Genomic DNA, 24,890 nt, shown 5'->3' on the forward strand with positions numbered 1-24,890 from the left:
ATAAACATACATGTATATATACATATATGTATATGAATATACATATATTCTTAGTTTAAGATAGTCCCATTTGTCTCTGTTTTCACTAGCTTGGCCTGTGGCATGTCATCTTTGAAGATACCATTAGCTTCAAATTTGTGGAGGGTTTTTCCAACCTTGTCTTCAATGTACCTTATGGATTCTGGTCTGATGTTGAGGTTTTTAATCCATTTTGATCTTACTTTTGCATATGGTGTTAGGTAGAGATCTGAGCCCATTATTTTGCATGTAGCTGTCCAGTTTTGCCAGCACCAGTTGTTAAAGAGGGTTTCCTTACTCCACTTCACATTTCTTGCTCTGTTTTCAAAGATTAGATGATCATATATTTGAGGGGGTGTGTTAGTATATTCAACCCTGTTCCATTGTTCTGTGGTTCTGCCTTTGTCCAGTACCATACTGTTTTAATTATTACTACTTTGTAGTAGAGTTTGAGGTTGGGAAGGTTGATTCATCCCATTTTATTTTTGCCAAGAATTGTTTTAGCTATTTGTGGGTGCTTATTTATTGTTCCATATAAATGTCAGGAGTGTTTGCTCCATTTCTTTGAAGAATGTCATGGGTATCCTTATAGGTATTGCATTATATTTGTACAGTGGTTTGTATTGCATTGATTTTGTACAATGGTTTGGGGAATATTGCCATTTTGACAATGTGAATTCTCCCGATCCATGAGCAGGGGATAATTTTTCATTTCTTTGTGTCCTCTTTAATTTCCTGAAATAGCGTTTTATAGTTATCTTTGTTCAAATCTTTTAAGACCTTAGTTAAGCTGATTCCTAGGTACTTGATTTTTCTGGGACACAGTGGTTAACGAGATTGTTTTTTTCATATCACTTTCTTCTCTCTCATTATTTGTGTATAGGAAAGCCATGAACTTTTGTGTATTGATTTTATAGCCTGCAACTTTACTATGCAAGTCTATCATTTCTAGGAGTTTCTTGGTGGAGGCTTTAGGGTTCTCCTAGTATATTATCATATCATCTGCGAATAGTGAGAGCTTGATTTCTTCCTTTCCTACCTGGATGCACTTAATATCTTTTTCTTGCCTAATAGCTATTGCAAGTACTTCCAGTGCTATATTGAACAGCAGTGGAGAGAGTGTACATCCTTGTCTCGTCCCTGATCTTAGGGGGAAGTCTCTCAGTTTTTCCCCATTGAGGATGATGCTTGCTGTAGGCTTGTGGTAGATGGCTTTAACTATATTGATGAAAGTCCCCTGTGTCCCCATTTTGGGGAGGGTTTTCATAAACGGGTGCAGGATCTTGTCAAATGCTTTCTCTGCATATATTGATATGATCATATGGTTTTTATCTTTTTTTTGATATGATGATAATGTTGATTGGTTTCTGAATGTTAAACCATCCTTGCATCCCCGGGATGTATCCCACTTGGTCGTGGTATATGATCTTTTTGATAAGTTGTTGAATTCTATTTGCTAGTATTTTGTTGAGAATCTTCACATCCATGTTCATCAGGGATATTGGTCTGTAGTTTTCTTTTCTTGTGGTGTCTTTGTTTCCTTTTGGTATTAGAGAGATGTGAGCTTCATAGAAACTGTTTGGGAGAGTTTCTGTTTTTTTATTTTCCTGGAAAAGCTTGAGAAGAACTGGCAATAGGTCCCCTTTAAATGTTTGGAAAAATTCGCTAATGAATCCATCTGGACCTGGGCATTTTTTTTGGGGGGGCCGGAACTTTTGATTACAGTTTCAATTTCCTTGATATTAATAGGACTATTCAGGCATTCTAGATCTTATGATTCAGCTGTGGGAGATTATAGGAATCCAGCAATTTATTCATTTCTTCTAGGTTCTCAGTTTCGTGGCATACGGACTCTCAAACTAGTCTCTGATGATGTTTTGAATTTTTTTGGTTTCTGTTGTGATATCCCCCTTTTCTTTTCTGATTCAGTTTACTAGGATTCTCTCTCTCTTTCATTGTGAGTCTTTCTAGTGGTTTATCAATCTTGTTTAATTTCTTGAAGAACCAGCTCTTGGTTTTATTGATCTTTCGGATTTTTTGGGGGGGTTTCCATGTCATTGATTTCTGCTCTAAATTTTATGATCTCTTTCCTTCTGCCTGCTTTGGGCTCTTTTTGTTGGTCTTTTATAAGTTTTTGAGCTGTGAAGTCAAGTTGTTTATGTGGGCCCTTTCTTCCTTTTGAGAAATGCTTGCAGAGCTATAAATTTTCCCGTTAACACTGCTTTAACTGCATCCCACAGGTTCTACTAGCTTGTGTCTTCACTCTCATTTGTTTCCAGGTATCTTTTGATTTCTTCCTTGATTTCTGTCCTGGCCCACTTGTTCTTCAACATTGAATTGTTTAATTTCCAGGTGTTTGATTTGATTTTCTGCATCTTTACATGATTAACTTCTATCTCAATGCATCGTGGTCTGAGAAGATAGTTGATACAATGTCTATCTTCCTGATTCTGTTAAGGTATGCTTTGTGGCCCAGCATGTGGTCTATTCTGGAAAATGGTTCCATGTGCACAGGAAAAGAATGTGTGTCTTGATCTATCCAGGGGTGATAACACGGTGTTGAAGTCTCTCACTACTATGGTGTTGCTCTTAATGTCCTTCTCAGGGTCTGTTAGCAGTTGTTATAGTTATTTGACTGGTCCCTCATTGGGTGTGGGCTGGAGCGATAGCAGAGCAGTTGGGCATTTGCTTTGTGTGCAGCCAGCCCGTTCGAGCCAAGTTCGATTCCTCCACCCCTCTTGGAGAGCCCAGCAAGCTACCGAGAGTATTTCGCCCATACAGCAAAGCCAGGCAAGCTACCCATTATGCCAAACACAGTAACAACAAGTCTCACGATGGAGATGTTACTGGGCCCCCTCGAGCAAATCGATGAACAATGGGAGGACCATGCTACTGTGCTCATTGGTTGCGTGTTTGTTTAGGAGTGTGATTTCTTCCTGCTGTACATATCCCTTGATTAATAAAAATGGCCTTCACTGTCCCTTCTAATCTTTTTCAACCTGAAATCTATGTTGTTTGTTACTAGTAAGACCACCCTGGTTTTTTTGAGGGGCCATTTGCTTGCACGATTGTTTTTCATCCTTTGACTTTGAGTTCGTGTTTTTTTCTGACTGTTCAGGTGTGTTTCTTGTAGGCAGCAGAATGTTGGGTTCTGTCTCTGAATCCATTTTGCCACTCTGTGTCTCTTAATTGGTGAATTTAGACCATTGACGTTGAGAGAGATTATTGTTATGGAGTTTTGAGTCATCTTTCTGTAAGAGTTTGTTGTGCCTGAAGAAATTTGTCTTGTCTTACATAATCCCCTTTAGCCCTTCTTTAGGTTCGGTTTTGTGTCTATGAAGTTCCTGAGCTGTTTTTATCCACAAAATAGTGTACCGTTCCTTCAAGTTTGAGTGAGAGTTTAGCCAGATAAAGTATTGGTGAAATGTTCATTTCAGTGAGTTTTTTCACTATATCCCACCATTGCCTTTGGAGTTGGAGGGTTTCCTCTGATAGGTCTGCTGTGAATCTAAGGGGTGCTCCTTTGTATTTGATTTCCTTCTTTGACATTGCTGCTTGCAGTATTGTGTCTCTATTTGTGGCATCCATCATTCTAACTATGATATGTCTTGGAGTGTTTTTGTTAGGGTCTCATTTAGATGGCACCCTTCAGGCTCCTTGAATCTGGATGCCTGCATTGTCCAGCTCTGGGAACTTTTCAGCAATGATTTGTTTAACCGTGTATTTTTCCTTGGAATTGTTTCCCTGACCTTCTGGTACTCCAATGATTCTAATGTTGTTCCTCTTGGAATCATCCCCTAGGACTCTGATTCCCTCTAGAGCTATTTTGAGGTTGATTCCCATTGTTTGTTGTTGCCTGTAGGCTTGTCAGTTTATCTTCCAGCTCACTGATTCCGTCTTCTCCTCTAGCCATTCTACTCTCAAGGGCACATCCTCAGTTATTTATTTCATTTACCAAACCCTTTACTTGTGACATTTCTGTGTGTAGCTTTTCAATTTCTTCTCACATTTCTTCCTGTATTTTCTCGATTGTTTCTTTAATGTCCTCCTTTAATTCACTGGATATCTGTCGTACTGTTTCATTGAGTTCATTGTACATCTTCATTACTTCATCTCTGAATTCTTTATGGATAGCTTATGGGATTTGTGAGTAACACCTATTGAGGCTTCTGGACTCTTCATTGTCCTCTTCTTGTGGTGGGGATTTGCATTGTTTATTCATGTTGGTGTGGTGGTATGGACACTGAGATGTTACAGGAGATAGCTGGGTATGGGTAATTTATCTGCGGCCACCTGCCCCCAAATAGGCCACGCACACTTCTGCAGAAACCACACCCACTTCTGCAGAGACCATGCCTTCTCTGGATACCTGGTGTTGGGGGGTGGATATAGACCTGGGAGAAGGAGAAAATCAGGCGCAGTGTTGGGGATGAGCAGGAAGGGGCTTGGGGATGGTTGGCAGCCCTGGGTCCCAGAGGACGCCTGGGGCCTGTGCGCTGAGGAGATGGATTTCTGGGTTTGAATATTGACTGACCTGGGAGAAGGAGAAAACCAGGCGCTGTGTTGGGGACGAGCAGAAAGGGGTTAAAATGCTTTTCCTGTTTATCACAAACTATGGATAATAAAAGTCTCAGAAACTCAGAATTTATTTTTAAGATCATAACTGATGCTACTGTTTATATGAATGTGACTGATTTTTGTGTATTGATTTTGTAGCTGGCCACATTGCTGTATTGGTTGATTGTTTTTGTTTTTTTTTTCTCCTTTTTTAATGTAGGAGTACTGCTATTTATTCAGCCACTGATTAGCTGATTGAATTGTGCATGAACTCCACCTTCTTTTTTTTCATTTTTTTATAATTTTATTTATTGAATCACTGTGAGAGCAGTTACAAAACTTTCAGGTCTAAGTCTCGGTCATACAATGAAACACCATTGCCTTCACCAGTGCCCATTCTCCACCACCAAAAACCCCAGTATACCCCCCATCCCACACCCTCCCCCTACTTGTGGGGCAGATGATTTCCACATTACTCTCTCTCTACTTTGATCACATTCAACATTTCGACACCAGACCCACCATTATTATTTGAGATTTTACCCCAACATTCAGATCTGCTAAAAAGGCAACAGTAGACAATTTGTGTTGTATTGCTGGTTATTAATAACACATGATGTCGCGTGGATGCAGTAGGGCCATGTGATATTGAAATTCTGAAATTTTAACACTTAAATCTGGAGGAATTTCTGCCAAAAGTCACTGGGTTTCAAGATTTGCTCCTGAGTCTCTGGGATCATGGCCGTTGAGCAGCTTGATCAGGAGCCAGAGAGGCCATTCGTGGGCAATGACTTGGGGTCTCGTTGGGGTGGGGAGGACAGAACTGGCTCCACCCCCATCCCGTGAGGCCCTGCATGTCTCATCACTGGGGGCCCAAACCTGACTGTCCAGTGGCCTCTGAAGGATGGCAGCCACTGGGCCGCCAGGGGGAACAGGCCATGGCACAAAACCTATTTCCACCTGTGTTGGCCCAGCACCGGTAACCTACTGTAGGGACCGGACACATTTCTGCCAAAAGCCGCTGCGTTTCGAGATTTGTTTCTGAGTCTCTGGGATTATGGCCATTAAGCAGTTCAATCAGGAATCAGAGAGGCCATGCCTCCAATTATATAGCTGAGCCGGAGGTGGTTTGTGCGTGTGTTTCCCACATACCTAACTTTTGGCCATTTACTTTCTTGGTAAACTTTGCCCCAAGTTTTTGGGGTCTGGCCAAAGGCACAGCAGCAATTTTGGGGTATCTGGAAGTCTGAAGGTGCCATCAGGCTGCTGATGCACTCGCCTCACTGGTACAGATTGACCTGCTGGCAGCACCATTTCCCCTTGGTTTATTGTTTTTAAAGGGATTTTTGTGAACTCTTTTGGGTCCTCTTTGTATCTATGTCATCTGAAAATAGAGATAATTTAACTTTTTATTTTGTAATTTGACCCCTTCGGTTTCCTTCCCTTCCCTCGTTGCTGTTGCTAGAACTTCTAATACAATAATGAATAAAAGAGGAGGTAGTGGACATTCTTTTCTTATACCTGATCCCAGAAGGAATGCTTTCAGATTTCACCATTACAAATAATATTTGCAATGAGCTTGTTATATTGCAATATATATTACAATATATAAGAATGTGTATTCAGTTTTTGAGTACACAAGGCCCTGTAAATATCCTTGAATTCCAGTTCTTATGGTTCTTCATGTAGTGCCCTTATGCCTTTACTGACATTCTGTCTAGTTCATCTGTCCATTGGTGATATGGAGTGTTGAATCCCCACTACTATTGTGTTTCCATCCATATGTTTCTTTAGGTTTATGAGCAAAACGTTTATAAACTTTATAAACGTTTCTTGAGGAAGGTTACTTTTACTTCTGTTTTGTTGAAGGTTTTTTATTATGTATAGATGTTGGATCTTGTCTAAAGCTTTCTCTGTGTTGATTGATATCATATGATTTTTTTATCGTTCCTTTTTCTGATTTTCATATATTGAACCATCCTTGCACCCCTGGTATAAAACCCCACTTGGTCATGATGTATGAATTTTTTATATTCTTTTGATTTTGATTTGCTAAGATTTTATTGAGTATTTTTGCATTGAAGTTCATCAAGGAGATTGATCTGAATTTTTCTTTTTAAGATATGTGTCTTATATTCCTTGGGTATAGATGTATTGTTAGTTTTGTAGAATGTGTTAGGAAGTATTCCTGTTTCTTCAATGTTTTAGAAGCTCTTAAGATCTTCAACAGCAAGTCTTCTCTCAAGGTTCGATAAAGCTCACCAGTAAACCATCTGGAATGGGACATCTATTTTTGGGTAGATTCTTGATTACTATTTCAATTTCCTTGCTTGTAATTGGTTTGTTTAGGCATTCTATTTCCTCTTCATTCAGTTTTGGGAGATTATATGTCTCTAAGAATCTGTCCATTTCTTTTTTTTAAAAAAGTTTTTCATAAAGTTGTTCACAATGACTTATTACATTCAATATTCCTACACCAATTCCATCACCATTACACTTCCCAACACCATTATTTTCAATTTTCTCAGCCACCACCCACGTCTGCTCCAAGCAGACTCTAAATGATTTATTTTGTATTGCTTATGATTAATTCACTAAAAATGATTTAAAAAGATTTCCTTAGAAGAAATTGTGTGAAGATTGTTGTATCTTACCCTGAAGCAATTAAACTCTTGTTTAAGAGATTACTAATATTTTTTTTACAGGTTAAGCCTTGTGTGTTAACATTTTATTAATCGAAATTGGTTGCCTTCTACTTTACATTCCATCCAGTGTGGTATGCTACTCCTGGTATATCAGTGGTGTAGAGTATGAGGTGTTGCTCCAGGAATTCTAAAAGTTGTCAGTAGGGTGATACAGCTGGAGCTAAATTTTTAACTGCATGGTGATTTGGGGGTCAGGAAGCATCTCTGCAGCTTGCTGTTCTCTTTTGAGATTTAGTTGTGAGTCTCTGAATCAAGGCAGTTAATGAACTTATATGGTACCAGAGGCAGTTTATGGGTGTGACTGACAACAAAGCTCCTGGAGGAACAGGGGTATGGGGGAAGGTCCCCCATCCCCGACTCTGTGAAAGTCTGGAGATTTCGATCACAAAACCCGCATACCTGAGTTTTTCAACAGATTAATTCCCGGATGAGGCTTGTCCAAGCCTGTAGAATCTGGCTGGTGGCAATTGGGTTCGGGAGGTTTTCTGTTTGGGTGGCTGGAGGGCTCAACCTCCAGTTTCAGGGTGCCCCAGATATGAGACTTAGACTGGTGCAGGGTCTGGAGGCTTCTCTGCAGCTTCCTGATCTCTTTAGAGATTTATTTATGAGTCCTGTCCACTTCTAAGTTCTACAACTTTACCAAGTAGAGTTATTCAGAGCAAACTCTCATGATGTCTTGGATTTCTGAAGGTTCTGTTGTAATATCTTCCTTTTCATTTCTGATCCTTTTATTTTCTTCCTTATGGTTTAGTCAAAGGTTTGTTCATCTTATGAATGCTTCTGAAAAAACAGCTTCTGGTTTTGTTTCACAAATCTGCTGTAAATCCTAATTAATTTCCTTCTTTGATCTTTCTGATTTCATTATTTTATCTCCATCTATGGTTCTTATCATTCTGATTAAAATTTGTCTTGAATAGCACAGTGGGTAGAGCGTTTGCCTTGCAAGTGGCTGACTCGGCTGACCCAAGTTTGACTCCTCCACCCCTCTCGGAAAGACCGGCAAGCTACAGAGAGTATCTTGCCCACACTGCAAAGCCTGGCAAGCTACCTGTGAGGTATTCGATATGCCAAAAATAGTAACAATAGATCTCACAATGGAGATGTTACTGGGCCCGCTCGAGCAAATCGATGAACAACTGGAGGACAGTGCTACAGTGCTACAGAAGTATTTTTATTTTGATGTCTTTTCACTAGTACTATTGGGCCTCCTGAATCTGGGTGCATACACTCTCCATTTCTGGGAACTTCTCACCAATGATATCTTTGACTGTTGCATTTTCATCAGGGTTACATTTCTGGCTCTATGAAACTCTGATAATTCTTACATTGTTCCACTCGAATTTATCCCAGAGTACTCTTGTCAGCTCTTTGTTTATTTTTAAGCTTTTTTTCAGTCTTCTACTGCGTTTGGAGGATTTCTGAACCTAATCTTGGAGCTCGCTAATTCTCTCCTCAGCAGCTGTTAATCTGCTTCTCCAACAAAGTTTTTCAGCTCTATCATTTTTGTTTGTAATTTTCTCATGTCTGCTTTCATATCATCTCCTTTTGTTTAGATCCAGTCCATTGTTTATTTGATCTCAATGTTTCCCCCTAAAGTACTTATGAAAGAGATTATATAGCTCATTATTACTAATTGAGTCTTCAGGGCTACTATCTTAATTCACTAAGCATGGTGAGGTCTTGCATTGCTTTCCCAGTGTTACTTTTGGCTTCTGGAGGTGTCTTTTTGTGTATCTACATGAGTAGAGTTATGGTGTCTTTATATCTCACAGTGAGATATGAACAGGTGAAGAAATGTGCAGCTGTATAGCAGCTACATGCGTCATGGGTAGGGGTTGGTGGGACTCCTGACCTGGGTGAGGAGGAAGGGGCAATCTTTTTGTTGTTGTTGTTGTTGTTGTTTTTGCTTTTTGGGTAACACCCAGTGATGCACTGGGGTTACTCCTGGTTCATGCACTCAGGGATTACTCCTAGCCATGCTCAGGGGACCATATGGGATGTTAGGAATCGAACCTAGGTTGGGTCGCGTACAAGGCAAATGCCCTACGCTCTGTACTATCACTCTAGCCCCAGATGTGGCAATCTTGAGGAAGAAACAGAGTCCTGATGCCACTGCAATGCCTTCGGGGTTTTCTTTTTTTTTTACTCTTTCACCATTTAAAATCATATTACACTGAATAGTTAAATGTCAAGACCCTGAACAATCGGTTTAAGGCTCTTTGTGTTCCTGGAATGAGCAGATGTCTTTGGACTACACTAGCACACGACAGGGACTAATGGAGACGTTATTGGTGCCTGCATGAGCAAATTGATGAGTAATGGGATGTCAAGTGATTAAGTGATCAAGACACATCCTAATAAGAAGGATGAAAACCATAGATAGGGATAGAATACTGAAGCATCAAGGTCAAAGAATAAAAATTATATATAAAAGAGTAACCCTAAGATTTACAGTGGACTTATGAGATGAATTCTTCAGGGCCCGGCCCAAACACAGTGATGGGATGTAGTGAAATACTCAGTAGACTGAATTACTCACCATTTGAGACTCTCATTCAGATTTAAGGGGACAATACACAACTTCACAGATAAACACAGTTCAGGAACTTCATAGACTCAAAATGATTGTTACAAGAAGAACTAAATGAACTAATTTAAGATAGGACAAGCCCCCAAAACACACTAAACTCCTGCAGAAAGATGACATGAAACCTCATAACAATAATCAAATGTAACCTATTGATCAGATAGTCACCCTATTCCAGTACCATGCTGTTTTGATTACTATTGGCTTTATAATACAATTTCAAATTAGGTGGTGAGATACCTCCCAAAGTGATTTATATTTCCATACAAACTTGATGATTAACTGTTCTAAGTTGAAATAATGCCATTTGCTGCATGCATGGACCTATAGAGCATCATGCTGTGTGGAGTTAGTCACAAGGAGAGGGACAAAGATACAGAAAGATCTCCCTTGCATGTGGCATATAAAGAAACACAGTAAGGAAACAAAAAGTGCCCAAAGGCAACAAAGGCTGAGAACTGGTATTCAGTGTCATGTTTTCTATGATGGGAAGAGTAGGGAGACAGGAATGGGGGGTGGTACGCTTGGACAGTGACAGAGGGAAACAGAAGTGAAACCCCACCATTAACAGTATTTTTAATCACAGTGCCTAAAATGAAGTAAATAGCTAATTAGAAATTACTGCATGCGATGCATAAATAATTGGAAATTACCAGGGAGATGTTTTAGCAAGTTAGACATTTGCTTTGCAAATGGCTACTTTGACCGTGTCTGGCTCAGTACCATGATAGCATCTTGTCTCCTGAGCAATGGGTCACTCGAGTACAAATTGTGACACGACGTCTCCACCCACTCCAAAATATCCACATCCCTTCTACCTTGGACATGTTACATTCTTTGAGCTTCAGTTTCCATACTTCTTTACTTGTTTTACCATTTGATACACACACAATATCTGCTCAGTGATCTGCACTGAGGTTAGGGATAAAGAGTATGGTGACTTAGGGGAAGAAAGCATGGCAGCATATCTGTGGTGAATGCCACATACAGTTATCCCTGCTACCTGTGTCACTAAATGAAGTACAGAGTAGGTATCTGTCGGACATAAGAAACTTGAAGACCATGAAGATGATGTACTGTAAAGGGTAATGATAAAGAATGGTACATGCATGCAAAGGAACAATGAGTCTGGAGTATGCATGGGGAAGACAGGATGAAGAAGTGTGACAGTTGATTAAAGCGTGAGGATCCAAGCTAAGGATTTTATTTTGCATATAACATAAATCAGCTTACATTTAAAAGCTAGGAGATTGAATGTAGAATTTAAAAATATTGTGTGGAGACTAGAATTAGAGAATTACTGAAGGAAGATATTTTAGTTCAGTGCATTTATATCGGTAATCTGTTGTCTACCAAATCACTCCAAACTTGGTATGCTAAAACACAGCTGTTCAATATAGTTATACTAGGAAGTTCTCTGGATCTGAGCTAGTTTTCAGATGGACATATTTGTGCATCTTCAGTCAACTTCCAGTTGGCTTTATTCCTGAGGGTTATCTGGCTCAAGATAACCTCATCATCTGGTTATCAGATGGTGAGCTATGAAAAACTGTCAACTGGCCAGTTTTATTCACATGAACAGTAACAAGGACCTCAATTCAAGAAAACTTTTCAAATCCTTTTTCACTAGGCAATTACTAATTAGAAGCTGAAAAAAAATAAGAATCCAGCACTTAAGGAAAGGAATTGCAAAGTCACATTGTTATATTATGGCATACAGTCATATTATTAGAATGCTAAGCAGGGTAAGAGATTTGGGCCATTTTGTAATATGGCATAGTGTTTTCTCATTACTTCCATTTGGCTGTTGTTGCTCTTGTTGTTTTTATCTATAAAACAATATATATGTATATGTATACATATATATGTTGATTGCTGTTGTTTGACAGCTTGTTATCCTTGTGGAATGGCTTCTAATGCAGAGATTTCCTACACAATTCTCAGATAATGTGCAAAAACACCTTGTTAAAAATACCAAATATTTTAAGATGAAAGGACATTAAAGTTTATGCTGGACCTGTTGAGTGTGGAGCCTCATTTTGCGGGTGGTTGAAGGTACATACAGTACTTCTGTTACTATCAGAGATAAAATCATATTTACTGATTTGGTTTCCATTCATTGCTACATTGTAAACATTCAACAAGTATCAAATATTGCACCTGCTGTTAACAATCTAAAGGTTGTTCTTTCTCCTTTTGTTTCAGAAGGGATCTATATGCTCAAGACAGTTATTTATAATGAGTGTTATGGAACTGAAATAGAACTTGGGCCCTATTATGTGAAAATTGGCCATGAGACCATATCTGTGTTCATGAATTCCAGCAGTGTCCATGCAAATGAAGTTCTTATTTTTGCTGGCTCCACCCTGGATGAGAAATGTAAGACCTTTACTGCAGCCTAAATTTACAGATGATAACTATGTATGGAGAGGCAATATACTGAACTGGTATTGTTGCAGTCAAGTTGTAACAATTTCAAATTGATATACAATAGCCCTCATTTATTATTATCTCACTCATAAAACATTGCACAATAATGCACCCTAAAGCAAGCAAGAAGATGAAGTCATTCAAAGCTCTAGTCTTGTCAAATTTATAATCCAGTAAAACATTAAGCCATGCATGTGAAGAATATGAGCTGGGAGAGACAGAGACATAGTGCAGTGAGTAGAGTGTTTGCCTTGCATGCAGCCAACCTGGTTCTAATCCCTGGCACAGCCAAAAGTGATTCCTGAGCCATATAACCAGGAATAATCATGATCACCCATAGGTGTGACCCAAAAATCAATAGAAAAAAGAAAAATATGATCTAGGATATAAAATACCTTAGGGGGAAAAATGCCCTAGAAAGGACAAGATTTAGACTGTAAGATTGTAAGTCAAGGCCATTGTGTATAATTGAGAGGGTAAGGAATATCCGAGTTAGGAGGTAACATCTCTGATGAACTTTTCAGACTGGGCAAGTTGTAAAATTGTGTGTAGCAGACATCAAGAAAATAAGGCAAGTTCTCACAAATTGGCTGGAGACTGTGTGCAGGCGGGGGCCCCTAAGCAAAGAACCAGTCACACCTCATCAATAATGCACTCAACATAGCTGTGATTTTCAGACATCCCAGGTTAGTAGCCCAGGAGGAGTGGTCTCCAGGGCAGTGCCAGCAGCCAGTTAATCTCCCCATCATAGAAGAGGCCAAAATATGGATCTTATGGAATATGAATTATGGAATTGACTGGTGGCTGCATCATAGATTAACTGGCGATCTGTGGGGGGAGCCAAGCTTTGGCCTAGGTTGTAGCTTTGAACCTGCTTCAGGTTTTCTCACTCCCTGGAAATCAGGAAACTCTTCCCCACAAGCACACTGCTGGGCATCCAAACTGGGAAATTTCTTCAAAAACACTTCTTTTGGATTTTGGAATTTATTTACAGAGAAAGCAGACAAGAAATTGCTCAGTATTGTGAAACTAGTAACTTACTTTTATGAATTACCCTCCTTATTTTTCTTTTCTATATTTTAGACAGTGTCATTATGCATCAGTTTCCATCCATTTCTTCATATAACGTGTCCTTTGCTTCGCCAATACAAATGAATGATAGCCTGAGATGGTACAGCGTGATCGTTTGGTATCAGATGCAGCGTATGTATTTATTCCTATTTTGTATTTAACAAACGAAATCACAAAGGTAAAAAAGGACCATGTCCTGTGAAGAACTCTACCAAAAACTATTTGCCCTTGAACTAATTCTATTTTCATCTACAATTTCATGACTTTTCTAGAAACTCTCCCCATTAAGGCTTCACTCTAAAGGTATAAAATGCTGCATTCACATGCATATTCTAGCTTCAGTATACCTTAGTCCTTCAAAACACCAAAAGATTAGTGAAAGTAAATATCAATTTGCCATATCATGTTATGAATCACTGCTGTGGTGGTGACCTTGGATTTCAGATATAGCTAGGTCATTAGGTCACTCTATGCAATCTCTAGCACAGTCTGTCTGGATTCCGGTTGCTTGGCTTCTTATGCTCACTCACCCATGACTACATAGGAATGTGAGGGTACTAATTTCTCAGTCTTTATATGCCTGAACACCTGTCCTCCCTTTCCTCTGTCATAGCCATCTCTGTCTACACAAATGGAACTGTATTTGCCACAGAAACTGACATCACTTTTGTAGCTGAGACCAAGGAAACAACTCTTCTGGAGTTCACTTGGTATTTTGGAGATGAAACACCTGTGAAGACAACTTCAAGAAACATTAAGAAAAAACTCAGCATCCCCCAGTGGTCTGTATAAAATGGTTATTTGGGTGTTGGTTTTTTTTTTTTTTTGGCTACTTGCAAGGCAGCCTTCTCAGACACTGGGGATTACCATGCTCACACTAAAATAACTTAAAATGTTACAATGTTAAATGTAACCTCTAGACACTTCAATGAAGAGGAGGAAAACTGTTAATTGAAGGGGTGAGAATGCCATCCCTTTGGCCAAGATAGAGGATGAGACTGAAATCAATCTTGGATTCAGATTCTATCTCTAACCTGCACTGAGCATTTGGTCAAAGCAAATTCCTGATTTAAGGAGAATAGTGTTACCACTGCTCTGAGAGATGCACTAAGTGTGAAAATAGAACAGACAAAAAGCTGCTGCCTTTCCCCCAGCAAGTTGGTAGCCACTGAGTTCTATAACAATTTCCACAAATTAAATATCAAATTCCTTCGTACGCCATCTTTCACTTAAAAATCTTGTGTGAATTCTCTCTGTTGACCTTGTTTGACTTATTAACTATTTGCCTGCCCCCTCCTCAGGTATCAAGTGACAGTCATGGCCTCCAATGGTGTCAGCAGTGTGGTCTCTGAGCCCCACCACATCAGATTACAGAGACGAATCAGGGCCAACCGCCTGGCATCCATCACATCAGCACTTGTGAATGCCAGTGTGAACTTCGAGTGCAGAATTAATGCTGGTACTGATGTTTCTTACCTCTGGGACTTTGGAGATGGGACTGTAGCCTTGGGGAATAGCTCCGCCAGCCATGCCTACAGCAGGTAAGGTATAAGGGAACCTCTTTGCATACCCTGCCTGGAATATGGTTGTCTAGGCATCAGCCCTTTGGGTTTTCACACTGATCCGAAGAGTTCTTTGTGCTGACATCCAAAAATAACTCCCCTTCTTTTAAAAATTCTATTTTTAATTAAAAATAAAAGGTAATATAAAAAAAAAACCTACACCCAGCTATTGTTCTCCAGGAACTCAGTCTAGGGGAAGCCAGACAGGACACATGCTACACAGAGGTAACTTTTATAGGCAGCTTTTCCTTTTTTGAAAAATTGCAAAGCCAACTCAGAGTAGCATTTATATGTGAGCTGGATGCCGTGGAGCAAGTTTGCCAAATGGACAAGTGGGAAGCCAAGGCAAACCAAAGATGGTATATTGGGGTAAACAGTAATAATCTGCAGAGGGAAGGGACTGGCATGATGTGAGTAAGATAGAAATACAGTAGGAGGTGAATAATAAAGGTAGAAGGTGAATACAAAAAGTTGTGTAATCTGGAGTCACTTCAAAAATCTTAGATCACTGTATCACTGTCATCCCATCATTCATCGATTTACTGAGTGGGTGCCAGTAATGTCTCCATTCATCTCAGCCCCGAGATTTTAACAGTCTCTCCTTACTCGTCTTTCCCAATGATTGGAGACTTTCAGGGTCAGAGGAATGAGACCTGTTATTGTTACTGTTTTTGGTGTATCCAATAGACCACGGGTAGCTAGTAGGCAGGAACTCTCAGTAGCTTGCCGGGCTCTCCAAGAAATATATATTTCCCTCTGTGACTCTTATGATGTGTTGCATGTAGTCCAGGAATATTTTCACTCATATGTGAGGCTCGGCCCAAGAATGGGGAAAGCGACCTGGAGCATGGCGGCAGTTGGGTAGTAGAGGTCGGCTGCTGGGGCTGGGTTCTTTGGGGTGGGGAGAGCTCTCACCTGCCCCCCTCTGGGGATCCCTGAGTGAAAACAGCCCAGTGCAGAGTCCCATGGCATGGCTATGGGGGCCTCATTTTATGCTCCCTTCCAGGAGAAGCAGCTGTGAATTCTGGAGTGTGGCCCATGATGAGATTATCTGGTTCCGGCAGGAGGTGGCTTATGGGTGTGATCTCTGGGTCCCCAGAGACTGGGGGAAGCAGGCAGATCCCATTGATCCCAGAGTCCAAGGTCACAAAGTTCCGCATTACCTGGATTCCACGGGACTTCACTCATGCGTGAGGCTCAGCCTGAGCATGTGGAAAGTGGCCTGGAGCATGGCAGCAGTTGGGTAGTGGAGGTTGGTTGCCGGGGCTGGGTCCCTTGGGGCAGGGAGTGCTTTTACCCACCCCCCTCTGAAGCGCCCTGAGTGAAGACAGCCTGGCGTGGAGTCCAGTGACATGGCTATGGGGGCATGGGTAATACCCTTTAATTGGTCATTTATGAATCAGTAAGGCTATCGAATGTAGCCTGCCCACAGGGCAGAGTCTGGCAAACTCCCCGTGGTGTACCAAATATGCCAAATACCAGTAACAATGATGGGTCTCATTCTCCTAAATAGCCTTGAATATAATCTCAGGGCTAGGATGAAAGAGACGTTACTGGGGCCTGCTCGAGGCAATCGACGAATAACAGAATGATGAAATGAAATGAAAATGAAGTATTTACTAGACTGTCCAAGCAAAAGCAATACTTGCCTTAATCTAAAATAACATTGAAATTTTTAGAAAAGGTGACCATGCTTCGAGAACCACAAAAGGAATGTGACCACTCTTCTTCCCTCCTCAGGGTCTTTTGTCTGCTGCTACTTAATCATACATTTTGATTAATATATTCCAGGAATGGAACCTTTCCTATCTGTGGGTTCCTTGTCATAGATGTAAATGAAGGAAGTTGAGCCTCAGCTAGTATACTAAGTTATGCAATATAAAAGTATAGAAACATCCAAAATACCAGATCCATTTGGGCTAGGTTCTCAGATAAAGATTGTATCGCTCCTTCAATGTAGGACTTACTTCTACAGGAAGTGAAAGTACACCTTTCCTGTGGCCTTTCCACATTTGAGGGAGAAACTGAATGGCCCTGTCACTGGTTCTCCATTGACGCATTGTTCATAGTAATAGGTTGTTTCTTGAGGAATGACTGAGTAACAGTTTCTGGAACTGAAACATTATCAAGTGGGTTCCTGAGACTTAAGGACTCTTTGACGTGCCCTGTTGCCCAAATAGGCCTCTCTTGCACTGCAAACATCAGTTTGGATTTATCTGTGCCTTGTCCATCCTCTCCCAATTTTCCCAGAGAGCTCTGCTTGCCCAAGAATATGAAAACTGCACCCTAGTCATGGCTCTTTTGAGCTGGACTTTGTTTTTTTACTGATGTCCCAGATTGAAATTGGCACTCTGATCATTGCAGGCTCCAGGTGAATTCCTCTAGTGAGTACTGTTTTGTTTTCTGAGAAGTCATATAATTGTTGATTTTGTATCATTTTCAAGAAAACAAATTTCCACATTAAAAAGACCTGATCATCAAAATGTGCTTGATATACCCTTCCCTCCTCACAACTGTAGACTCTGCCCTGCTCTGGACCAGTCACACTTCCAATCTGTGGAATATACCTAAAGGTTCCTTGGTTTGTAGAACCTAAAAAGTGGGTCAGAAAAAAGCTATCAGTCCTTCTGATCCTTATTTCTACTGTCTTTGGGTATTATCCACATGCTACTTTTAAAAAAAATCTCACAGTGCTTAAGAGGAAAATAAGAGAGAGAAAGAGGAAGAAACAAAAAGGCAAGAGAGAGAAAGAGAAGAAAAGTGTCTACCATAGAGGCAGGCTGCAGGGGTGGGGTGGGGCAGGCAGGCAGGAGGGAAGCTGGGGAAATTGGTGGTGGGAAATGTGCCCTGGTAGAGGGATGTGTGTTGGAACATTTTATGACTGAAAAAAAAATCGTGAACAACTTTGTAACTCTCTCATAGTGATTCTATAATCAGTGGCTCAGAAAACAGAATGCAAAGACCATGCAGAGATGCCCAGTCAGGGTCAGTGATCCATCAAAAGGAGAACCAGTGGGTTTCCCTGGTGGACATAAATCAGAGCTTAACTGTCCAGATGTTGATTAAGGAGGCAAGCAGGGCCACTTCAAAGGACTTCCTATTTCTTATACAATAAGAAAGTGATAACTTTGATATAAGTTTGGTGATTCATCCCAGTTCCTGGGGAGGATACAGGGTAGGGTAAATGGCCACGGAGGAAATAAGCCAAAAACCAAACTTTTGTTTTTGTTTCTATTTTATCTCTGGCATATCTTATTTAATATGATTTTTGATCAGATTTAAGATGGCGCTGACACATGGTAACATCCATCTCTTCTATGCATTGTCACCCTTCAGGGAAGGGGAATTCACTGTGCAGGTTCTTGCCTTCAATAATGTCAGTGCCGCCTCCCTCAGAAAGCACCTGTTCATCACACTCCAACCCTGCCAGCCACCCCCAATAAAGAATTTGGGACCCGGGAAGGTACAGGTAGGATGAAGACTTCTAAGTCTTTCTCAGATTCTATCAGATGAAATCAGCTCAGACTAGAGTTAGGGGGTGGAGGGGAGGTGACGTCTCTGCTCTGCACAGCACAAAGGAGACTGTGAAGGTTGCTGACTGACGTGCCCCAGGCTAACAGGAGGGAAAAGACAAGTTTCTAGTGTTTGAATTTCATTATTCTCTTTTAGCTTACTTTATTTACTTTATTACTCTGGTGTCAAATCAGAGTAATAAAGTAATTTTAAATTTTAAATTTTGTAAATTTTAATTTATAAATTAATAAATTTATAAATTAATAAATTTTATAAATTATAAGATTAAAGTTTTTAAAACTTATAATTTTCTTTTAAAAATAATTTAGAGGGGCTGGAGCGATAGCACAGCAGGGAGGGCATTTGTCTTGCACTCAGCTGCCCCAGGTTCGATTTCCAGCATCCCATATGGTCCCCCAAGCACCTCCAGGGGTAATTCCTGAGTGCAGAGTCAGAAGTGACCCCTCTGCATCTCCGGGTGTGACCCAAAAAGCAAAATAATAATAATAACAATAATAATTTGGAGAAGGTTATAGGTGAATGTATGTGATATAAAAATCAAAGGATGTGTTTATTATCCTATACCTTTGGTTAGGAAAGAGTTACTTTCTTAAAAATTGTTTTGAGGCATCTGATTTAGAGAAAATCGCCTTTCGGGAGGCAAGAGTACCCAAATGAGAATGAAATTTTACATGGGATTGAAATCACATCACTTACCTTAATTTTTCTAATTTTTTTCTGAGACTTTCTATGCATAGTCTCATTGCTGACTCCGGGGAGTTGGGCACCTTTTTTTCCCCAGATGTGTTACAGAGATCAAAGGGCATATAGGCATAAGGTCCGGGAAGCCCACAGTGGAGGGTAAGGGCTGGTGATCTATATGGGGGACCTAATAGGCAATACTCACAGGCTTCCATTAGGCTGACATGAGCAGGTGGTTCTGTGCCTTGGAGCAGTGGACTTTCGGTGAAGTAGATGAATAGAAAATTAAAAAAAAAAACTAGTAATATTGATTTAATTTTTACTTATAATTTTCTTTACATTTTGTAGCAGTATAAGGATGAACAAAAATATTTATATAGAGAGATAAATAAATATATAAATAAAGATGCTTTGTTGAGTTAGCCACTGTTGGTTGTCTTGCATATTTATTTATGACATTTTTGCAAAGTTTTTATGTAAGGTCTATTATGTTTGTCTGTGTATATTGTGTGTATGACTCTATCAGTGCATATTGATGCCATAACAGTGCATCATTTTCTTTTGTTTTTAACTTGTCTTGATTACATGGATTGAATGTCAATATAATGTTATGCACATAAATTACACTTCTGTTGGGGCTGTCCACATTCTCAAGCTACTTTTACCAACTTTTCATGCTTACAAGTATAATTGGTGGTGATGGCCTACAAAAAGCTTACCGCATGTCTATATTTATAAAGGAATAAATCCTACAAATTATTGAATTTAAGGATATAGCTGCTTTCTATGGTTTGGGCAGCCTAGTGTCACTCTGTGAGTATACAAATAACTAGAGCCTGACATTGGGAATGTATGCTTAAGCATTTCCTCTCACATTAGGTCTGATGGAGGTGTTGGTGATACAACTTTCCTTTCTAATAATCAGGTCTGGCGGTCTCAGCCTGTGGAATTAGGAGTGACGTTTGAAGCCACTGTTCTCTGTGACATCTCTCAAGGCCTTTCTTACAGCTGGAGCCTTAGGAACTCCATGGGGTGGCCGGTCCCCCTGGCCCCTGCCGTCAGCACGCACAGACAGATTCTTGTCGTGCCCAGATACTTTCTGGAGCCTGGCAACTACACTGCTTCCGCCAAGGTATCTGGGGCTTTACGAACCACTGCAGCATACTGCTGCTGCCAAGCTTTTCAACAAGAGTTCAAAGGCTGCCACTTAATACCTATTCTAGTCAAGAAAAGGGAGTTCTTGAATAAAGCATGGGTAGGATTTCTAGAGAAAATTTTAATTTAGGGGAGAACAGGAGCAATAGCACAGCAGTAGGGCGTTTGCCTTGCACACAGCCAGCCCGGCCGAGCTCCGAGAGTATCTCGCCCGTAAGCCACCCGTGACATATTCAATATGCCAAACACAGTAACAAGTCTCACGATGAAGACATTACTGGGCCCGCTCGAGCAAATCGATGAATAACGGGAGGATAGTGACAATGACAGTGACTGACAGTGACGGAAGAACTAAGGTAAAGGTAAAGGTGAAGGCCCTCCCATTGATCATCAATTTGTTTGAGCGGGCCCAGTAACGTCTCCATTGGAGACTTTGTTGTTACTGTGTTTGGTGTATCGAATACGTCACGGGGAGCTTGCCAGGCTCTGCTGCGTGGGCGAGATACTCTCAGTAGCTTGCCGGGCTCTCTGAGAGGGGCGGAGGAATCGAACTCCGGTCAGCCATGTTGGCTGTATGCAAGGCAAACTCCCTACCACTGTGCTATCGCTCCAGCCCAGTGATTAACAGGAATAAATTCACTCATGGGTGAGACACAGCCCAAGTGTGTGAAAAGCAACTGTGAGCATAGTGGCTGTTGAGTTCTGGAGGTTTTTGGCTGTTGGGACTGCGTCCCTTGGGGCAGGGAGGAGTCTCACCCACTCCCTCTGGGGTGCCACTGCAACAATTTAAGGAGGTAGCAATATCCTTGGGTACAATTGACAGGCATTTTTTCTTTGTTCACTTAAAGTAGGTATATTTCCATGGGAAAAGTGAGCAAATATTTTTTAATTTTTTTTTATTGAATTACAGTGAGATACACAATTACAAGGGCTGGAGCAATAGCACAGCAGGTAGGGCATTTGCCTTGCACACAGCCAACATGGCTGAGTTCGATTCCTCCACTCCTCTCGGAGAACCTGGCAAACTACCGAGAGTATCTGGCCTGCATAGCAGAGCCTGGCAAGCTACCCGTAATGTATTCAATATGCCAAACACAGTAACAACAAAGTCTCATGATGGAGACGTTACTGGGCCCGCTCGAGCAAATCGATGAGCAACGGGAGGACAGTGGCAGTGACACAATTACAAGGTTGTTCATGATTGGGTTTCAGTTATATTCCAACAACCATCCCTCCACCATTGTACATTCCCCACCACCAATACAGCAATATCCCCGGTTTTCCTCTCTCCTTCCCACCCCCAATGCCCTCATGTCAGGCACTTTCTCTCTCTCTCTCTCTCTCTCTCTCTCTCTCTCTCTCTCTCTCTCTCTCTCTCTTTCTCTCTCTGTATCACTCTCTCCCTTTCTTTTTGGGCATTATGGGTTTCAATACAAATACTGAAAGGTAATATGTATATCACTTTACCTACTTTCGACTCTCAATTCTTGCCCACAGTGATCATTTTGATCATTTCTAATTATTATTCTCATCACACTGGTCCCTTCTCTATCAGTACTTGCCATAGCGGTTAGGCAAGAAAAATGTTTTTTTTTTTTTTGAAAAGGGGAAAGGGATCAAATATATTTAGTTTGGGAATCTCATGATCCAGTTGGATCCAGAGGGTACATTTAAACTTACATTTTCTTTTTCATTTTAAGACCTCCTGAACCCAGCTCCTGAGAGGAGCCTGCTTGCCCCCCGAGTAACCCTCTGTCCTTAATCTTACAGGTCCAAGTGGAAGGGAGTATTGTGCATAGCAACTACAGTGTAGAGGTGGAGGTGCGAGCCCGGGCTCCCGTCAGTGTGATCTCTGGGGGAACACACCTCTTCATCTCCAGGACCTCTGTTGTCATCCTCAGGGGGACCCAGTCCTATGACCCAGACTACCCTGAAGCCACTCTCCGGTGAGTACCAAAGAAGGGGTCAGCTCATCTTAGCACTGCTGTTTGCTCTGATTTCTACCTCATCAAACTCAGGAACAGGAGGTTGGAAGAGTTACAGACTTCTGCCACAATAACTTTTTAAGAATTTAATTAAATAACTATGTTTTACAAAGTTATTTATAGCTGAGTTTTAGGCATATAATATTTCAAGATGAATCTCACTACAGTATCAGCTTCCCTCCACCAGTGTTCCTGTATTTTCTCCCATCTCCCAACCTCCACCCCATTCCCCACCTCTCATTCCCTCACCCTGTCAACTTGAGAAGCACATGACAAATTTCCAGTGACTGCAGCTTAGATCTCATATTTTCAGTGTTGTTGAGCCTGTGTTTTAGATATATGGATGTAGCACTCACCCATATCACCAATATAATTCAAGCCCCGATGCCTTTTCATCTATTAATTCCTGTTCTTTTCTTGCCCCTTTGATTTCTTTCCATCTCAGTCCTTCTCCTCTCTAAACATTGGGGTCAAGGCTGTTCTAGGCATGCCCTTTACTGCATTTCCTCATCTAGTATTCTATATGCCTCAAGTAAGTGAGAAAATCCTGTGACTGTGTTTGATCTTCTGGATTACTTCACACAAAATGATACCTTCCAGATTCAACCCAGGTTGCAGCAAATTATATGATATCCTTGTTATTTGCAGCTGCACATCTTCATAATCCATTCCACTATCATTGAACATCTAGGTTGATTCCTTATCTTAGCTATTGTACTGAGTGCAGCAATTAATAATGGTTTGCATATGTCCTTTTGAGAGAATTTATGTCCTGGGGGTAAATACCCACAAAGTGACATAGTAACTTTTAAAAATGTAAGTATACCTGAACAAATGATTCTTATATGTATATGTAACACATATGTACATATATACATATATGTATACATACCTGTATATGAGGGCATATGCCATGTGTAAATATATGGGAATTTTTTAAAGGGAGGAATAAAGCATAGCTTTTTTATTGATATTTATGGTATATTTGTAATATGAGGTTTAAATATTATAGAGCATTCAAGCTGCTATAACAGTAGTCACAGACTGGGTGGCATACAAGAAGTAGAAATTTATCACAGTTTTGAATGATGGGTGTCGAGATCAAGTCAAAATAACATTCAATATATCATGAAGATCATCTTTTAGTTTTGTGAACTGGTTTGTTCACGATGTCCTCACATGGTAGAGGGGAAAGCTAACTGTGTGGACTCTAACCCCGTTTTTTAAAAACACTTTTAAAAAATTAAAGCACTGAGATTTTAAGCTGTTCATACTTCATTTTCATACAATATTGCAGTACTAATCTTACCATCAGTGTCAAGTTCCATTCTCCAATGTTCCTGGGTTCTCCTGACCCCCCTGGCCTGTTGCTTCTTGTCTGTTTCAGCTCCCCCTCCCCTCCACTGTTTCTTTTCTTCTCCTCCCTATACTGTGGGCATTCCTCATATAAAATATTGCATTTCCTAATACAATTATTTTAAATATCAGATATAACTAATATCATCCTGTGTTTGTCCTTCTTCTGGCACACTTCATTATTAACATGATGTCTTCCAGCTCCATCCATGTTGCCTCCAATTTTATCATTCCTAACAGCTGTGTAGTATTCCATTGTGTAAATATACCACATCTTCATTATCCACTTATCTGTCATTGGACATCTAGGTTGTATCCAACTGTTAGCTATTATACTGAGTACAGCATTCTAATAAATAATGGTGTACATATGCTCTTTTTTAATAAATTTATTTATTTTTATTAAATCACCATGAGATACAAAGTTACAAAGCTGCTCATGATTGAGTTTCAGTCATACAATGTTTCAACACCCATTCCTCAACCACTGTAGCTTTCCTACCAATGTTTCCAGTTCCCCTCTCCAGTCTGCTTCTATGACTTCTTTCGCTCTCTTTATCTTTCCCCCTTTTGGCAGTTATGCTTTGTAATATAGGTACTGAGAGGTTATCATGTTTGTTTCTCTACCTACTTTCAGCACTCAGTTCTTGTCCAGAGTGATCATTTCTATCATTGTCATAATTGTCTTTCTTGATCCAAAGTGCGTTATCCTCCCAGCTCTTGAAGAAAGCTTCCAACCGTGGTCCAATTGGTTCAGTTCTCCTGCCCTTGTTTCTTCTGTCCTTGAGTATTAGTCTGATACCAGGTTTTGTTTTGTTTCTTTTTAACTTTTTAATTGAATCACTGTGAGATAGACTCTTACAAAGCTGTTCGTGGTTGGATTTCAGTTATACAGTATTCCAATACTCATCCCTCCACCAATGTACATTTCCCAGTATCAGTGGCCCCAGGTTCCCTCCCATCATCCCCATCCCCCGGCCCCCTGCCTGCCTCTATGACAGGTGCTTTTCTTCTCTCTTTCTCTCTCTCTCTCACTTTCTCTATCTCTCTCTGTCTCAGCATTATAGTTTGCAATATTGATACTGAAAGGTTTCAAGAATATCCCTTTACCTACTTTTAACACTAAGTTCTTGTCCAGCATGATCATTCCCAGCCATTATTGTCATGCTGGTTTATTCTCTATCTTACTTCCCCTCAGCCCCACATACTTGTGGTTAGATCCAATCACTGACCAGTTCTCCTAATCCCT

At 40.5% G+C, this 24,890-nt stretch overlaps 1 protein-coding gene across 1 annotated transcript in view; it reads left to right on the top strand.

The window, feature by feature from the left end:
- Positions 1-24,890, top strand: part of PKD1L1 (polycystin 1 like 1, transient receptor potential channel interacting) — a 173,806-nt gene that overhangs the window by 12,073 nt on the left and 136,843 nt on the right. The window contains exons 7-13 of the mRNA XM_056138434.1: positions 12,073-12,246; positions 13,381-13,500; positions 13,982-14,150; positions 14,670-14,909; positions 18,267-18,399; positions 20,071-20,277; positions 22,071-22,246. Of these exons, the coding sequence (XP_055994409.1) occupies positions 12,073-12,246; positions 13,381-13,500; positions 13,982-14,150; positions 14,670-14,909; positions 18,267-18,399; positions 20,071-20,277; positions 22,071-22,246 (1,219 nt within the window). The remainder of the gene's footprint in view (positions 1-12,072; positions 12,247-13,380; positions 13,501-13,981; positions 14,151-14,669; positions 14,910-18,266; positions 18,400-20,070; positions 20,278-22,070; positions 22,247-24,890) is intronic.

This window comes from Sorex fumeus, unplaced genomic scaffold (genome assembly GCF_029834395.1).
Source record: "Sorex fumeus unplaced genomic scaffold, SorFum_2.1 ptg000128l, whole genome shotgun sequence".
NCBI classification, from domain to species: Eukaryota; Metazoa; Chordata; class Mammalia; order Eulipotyphla; family Soricidae; genus Sorex; species Sorex fumeus.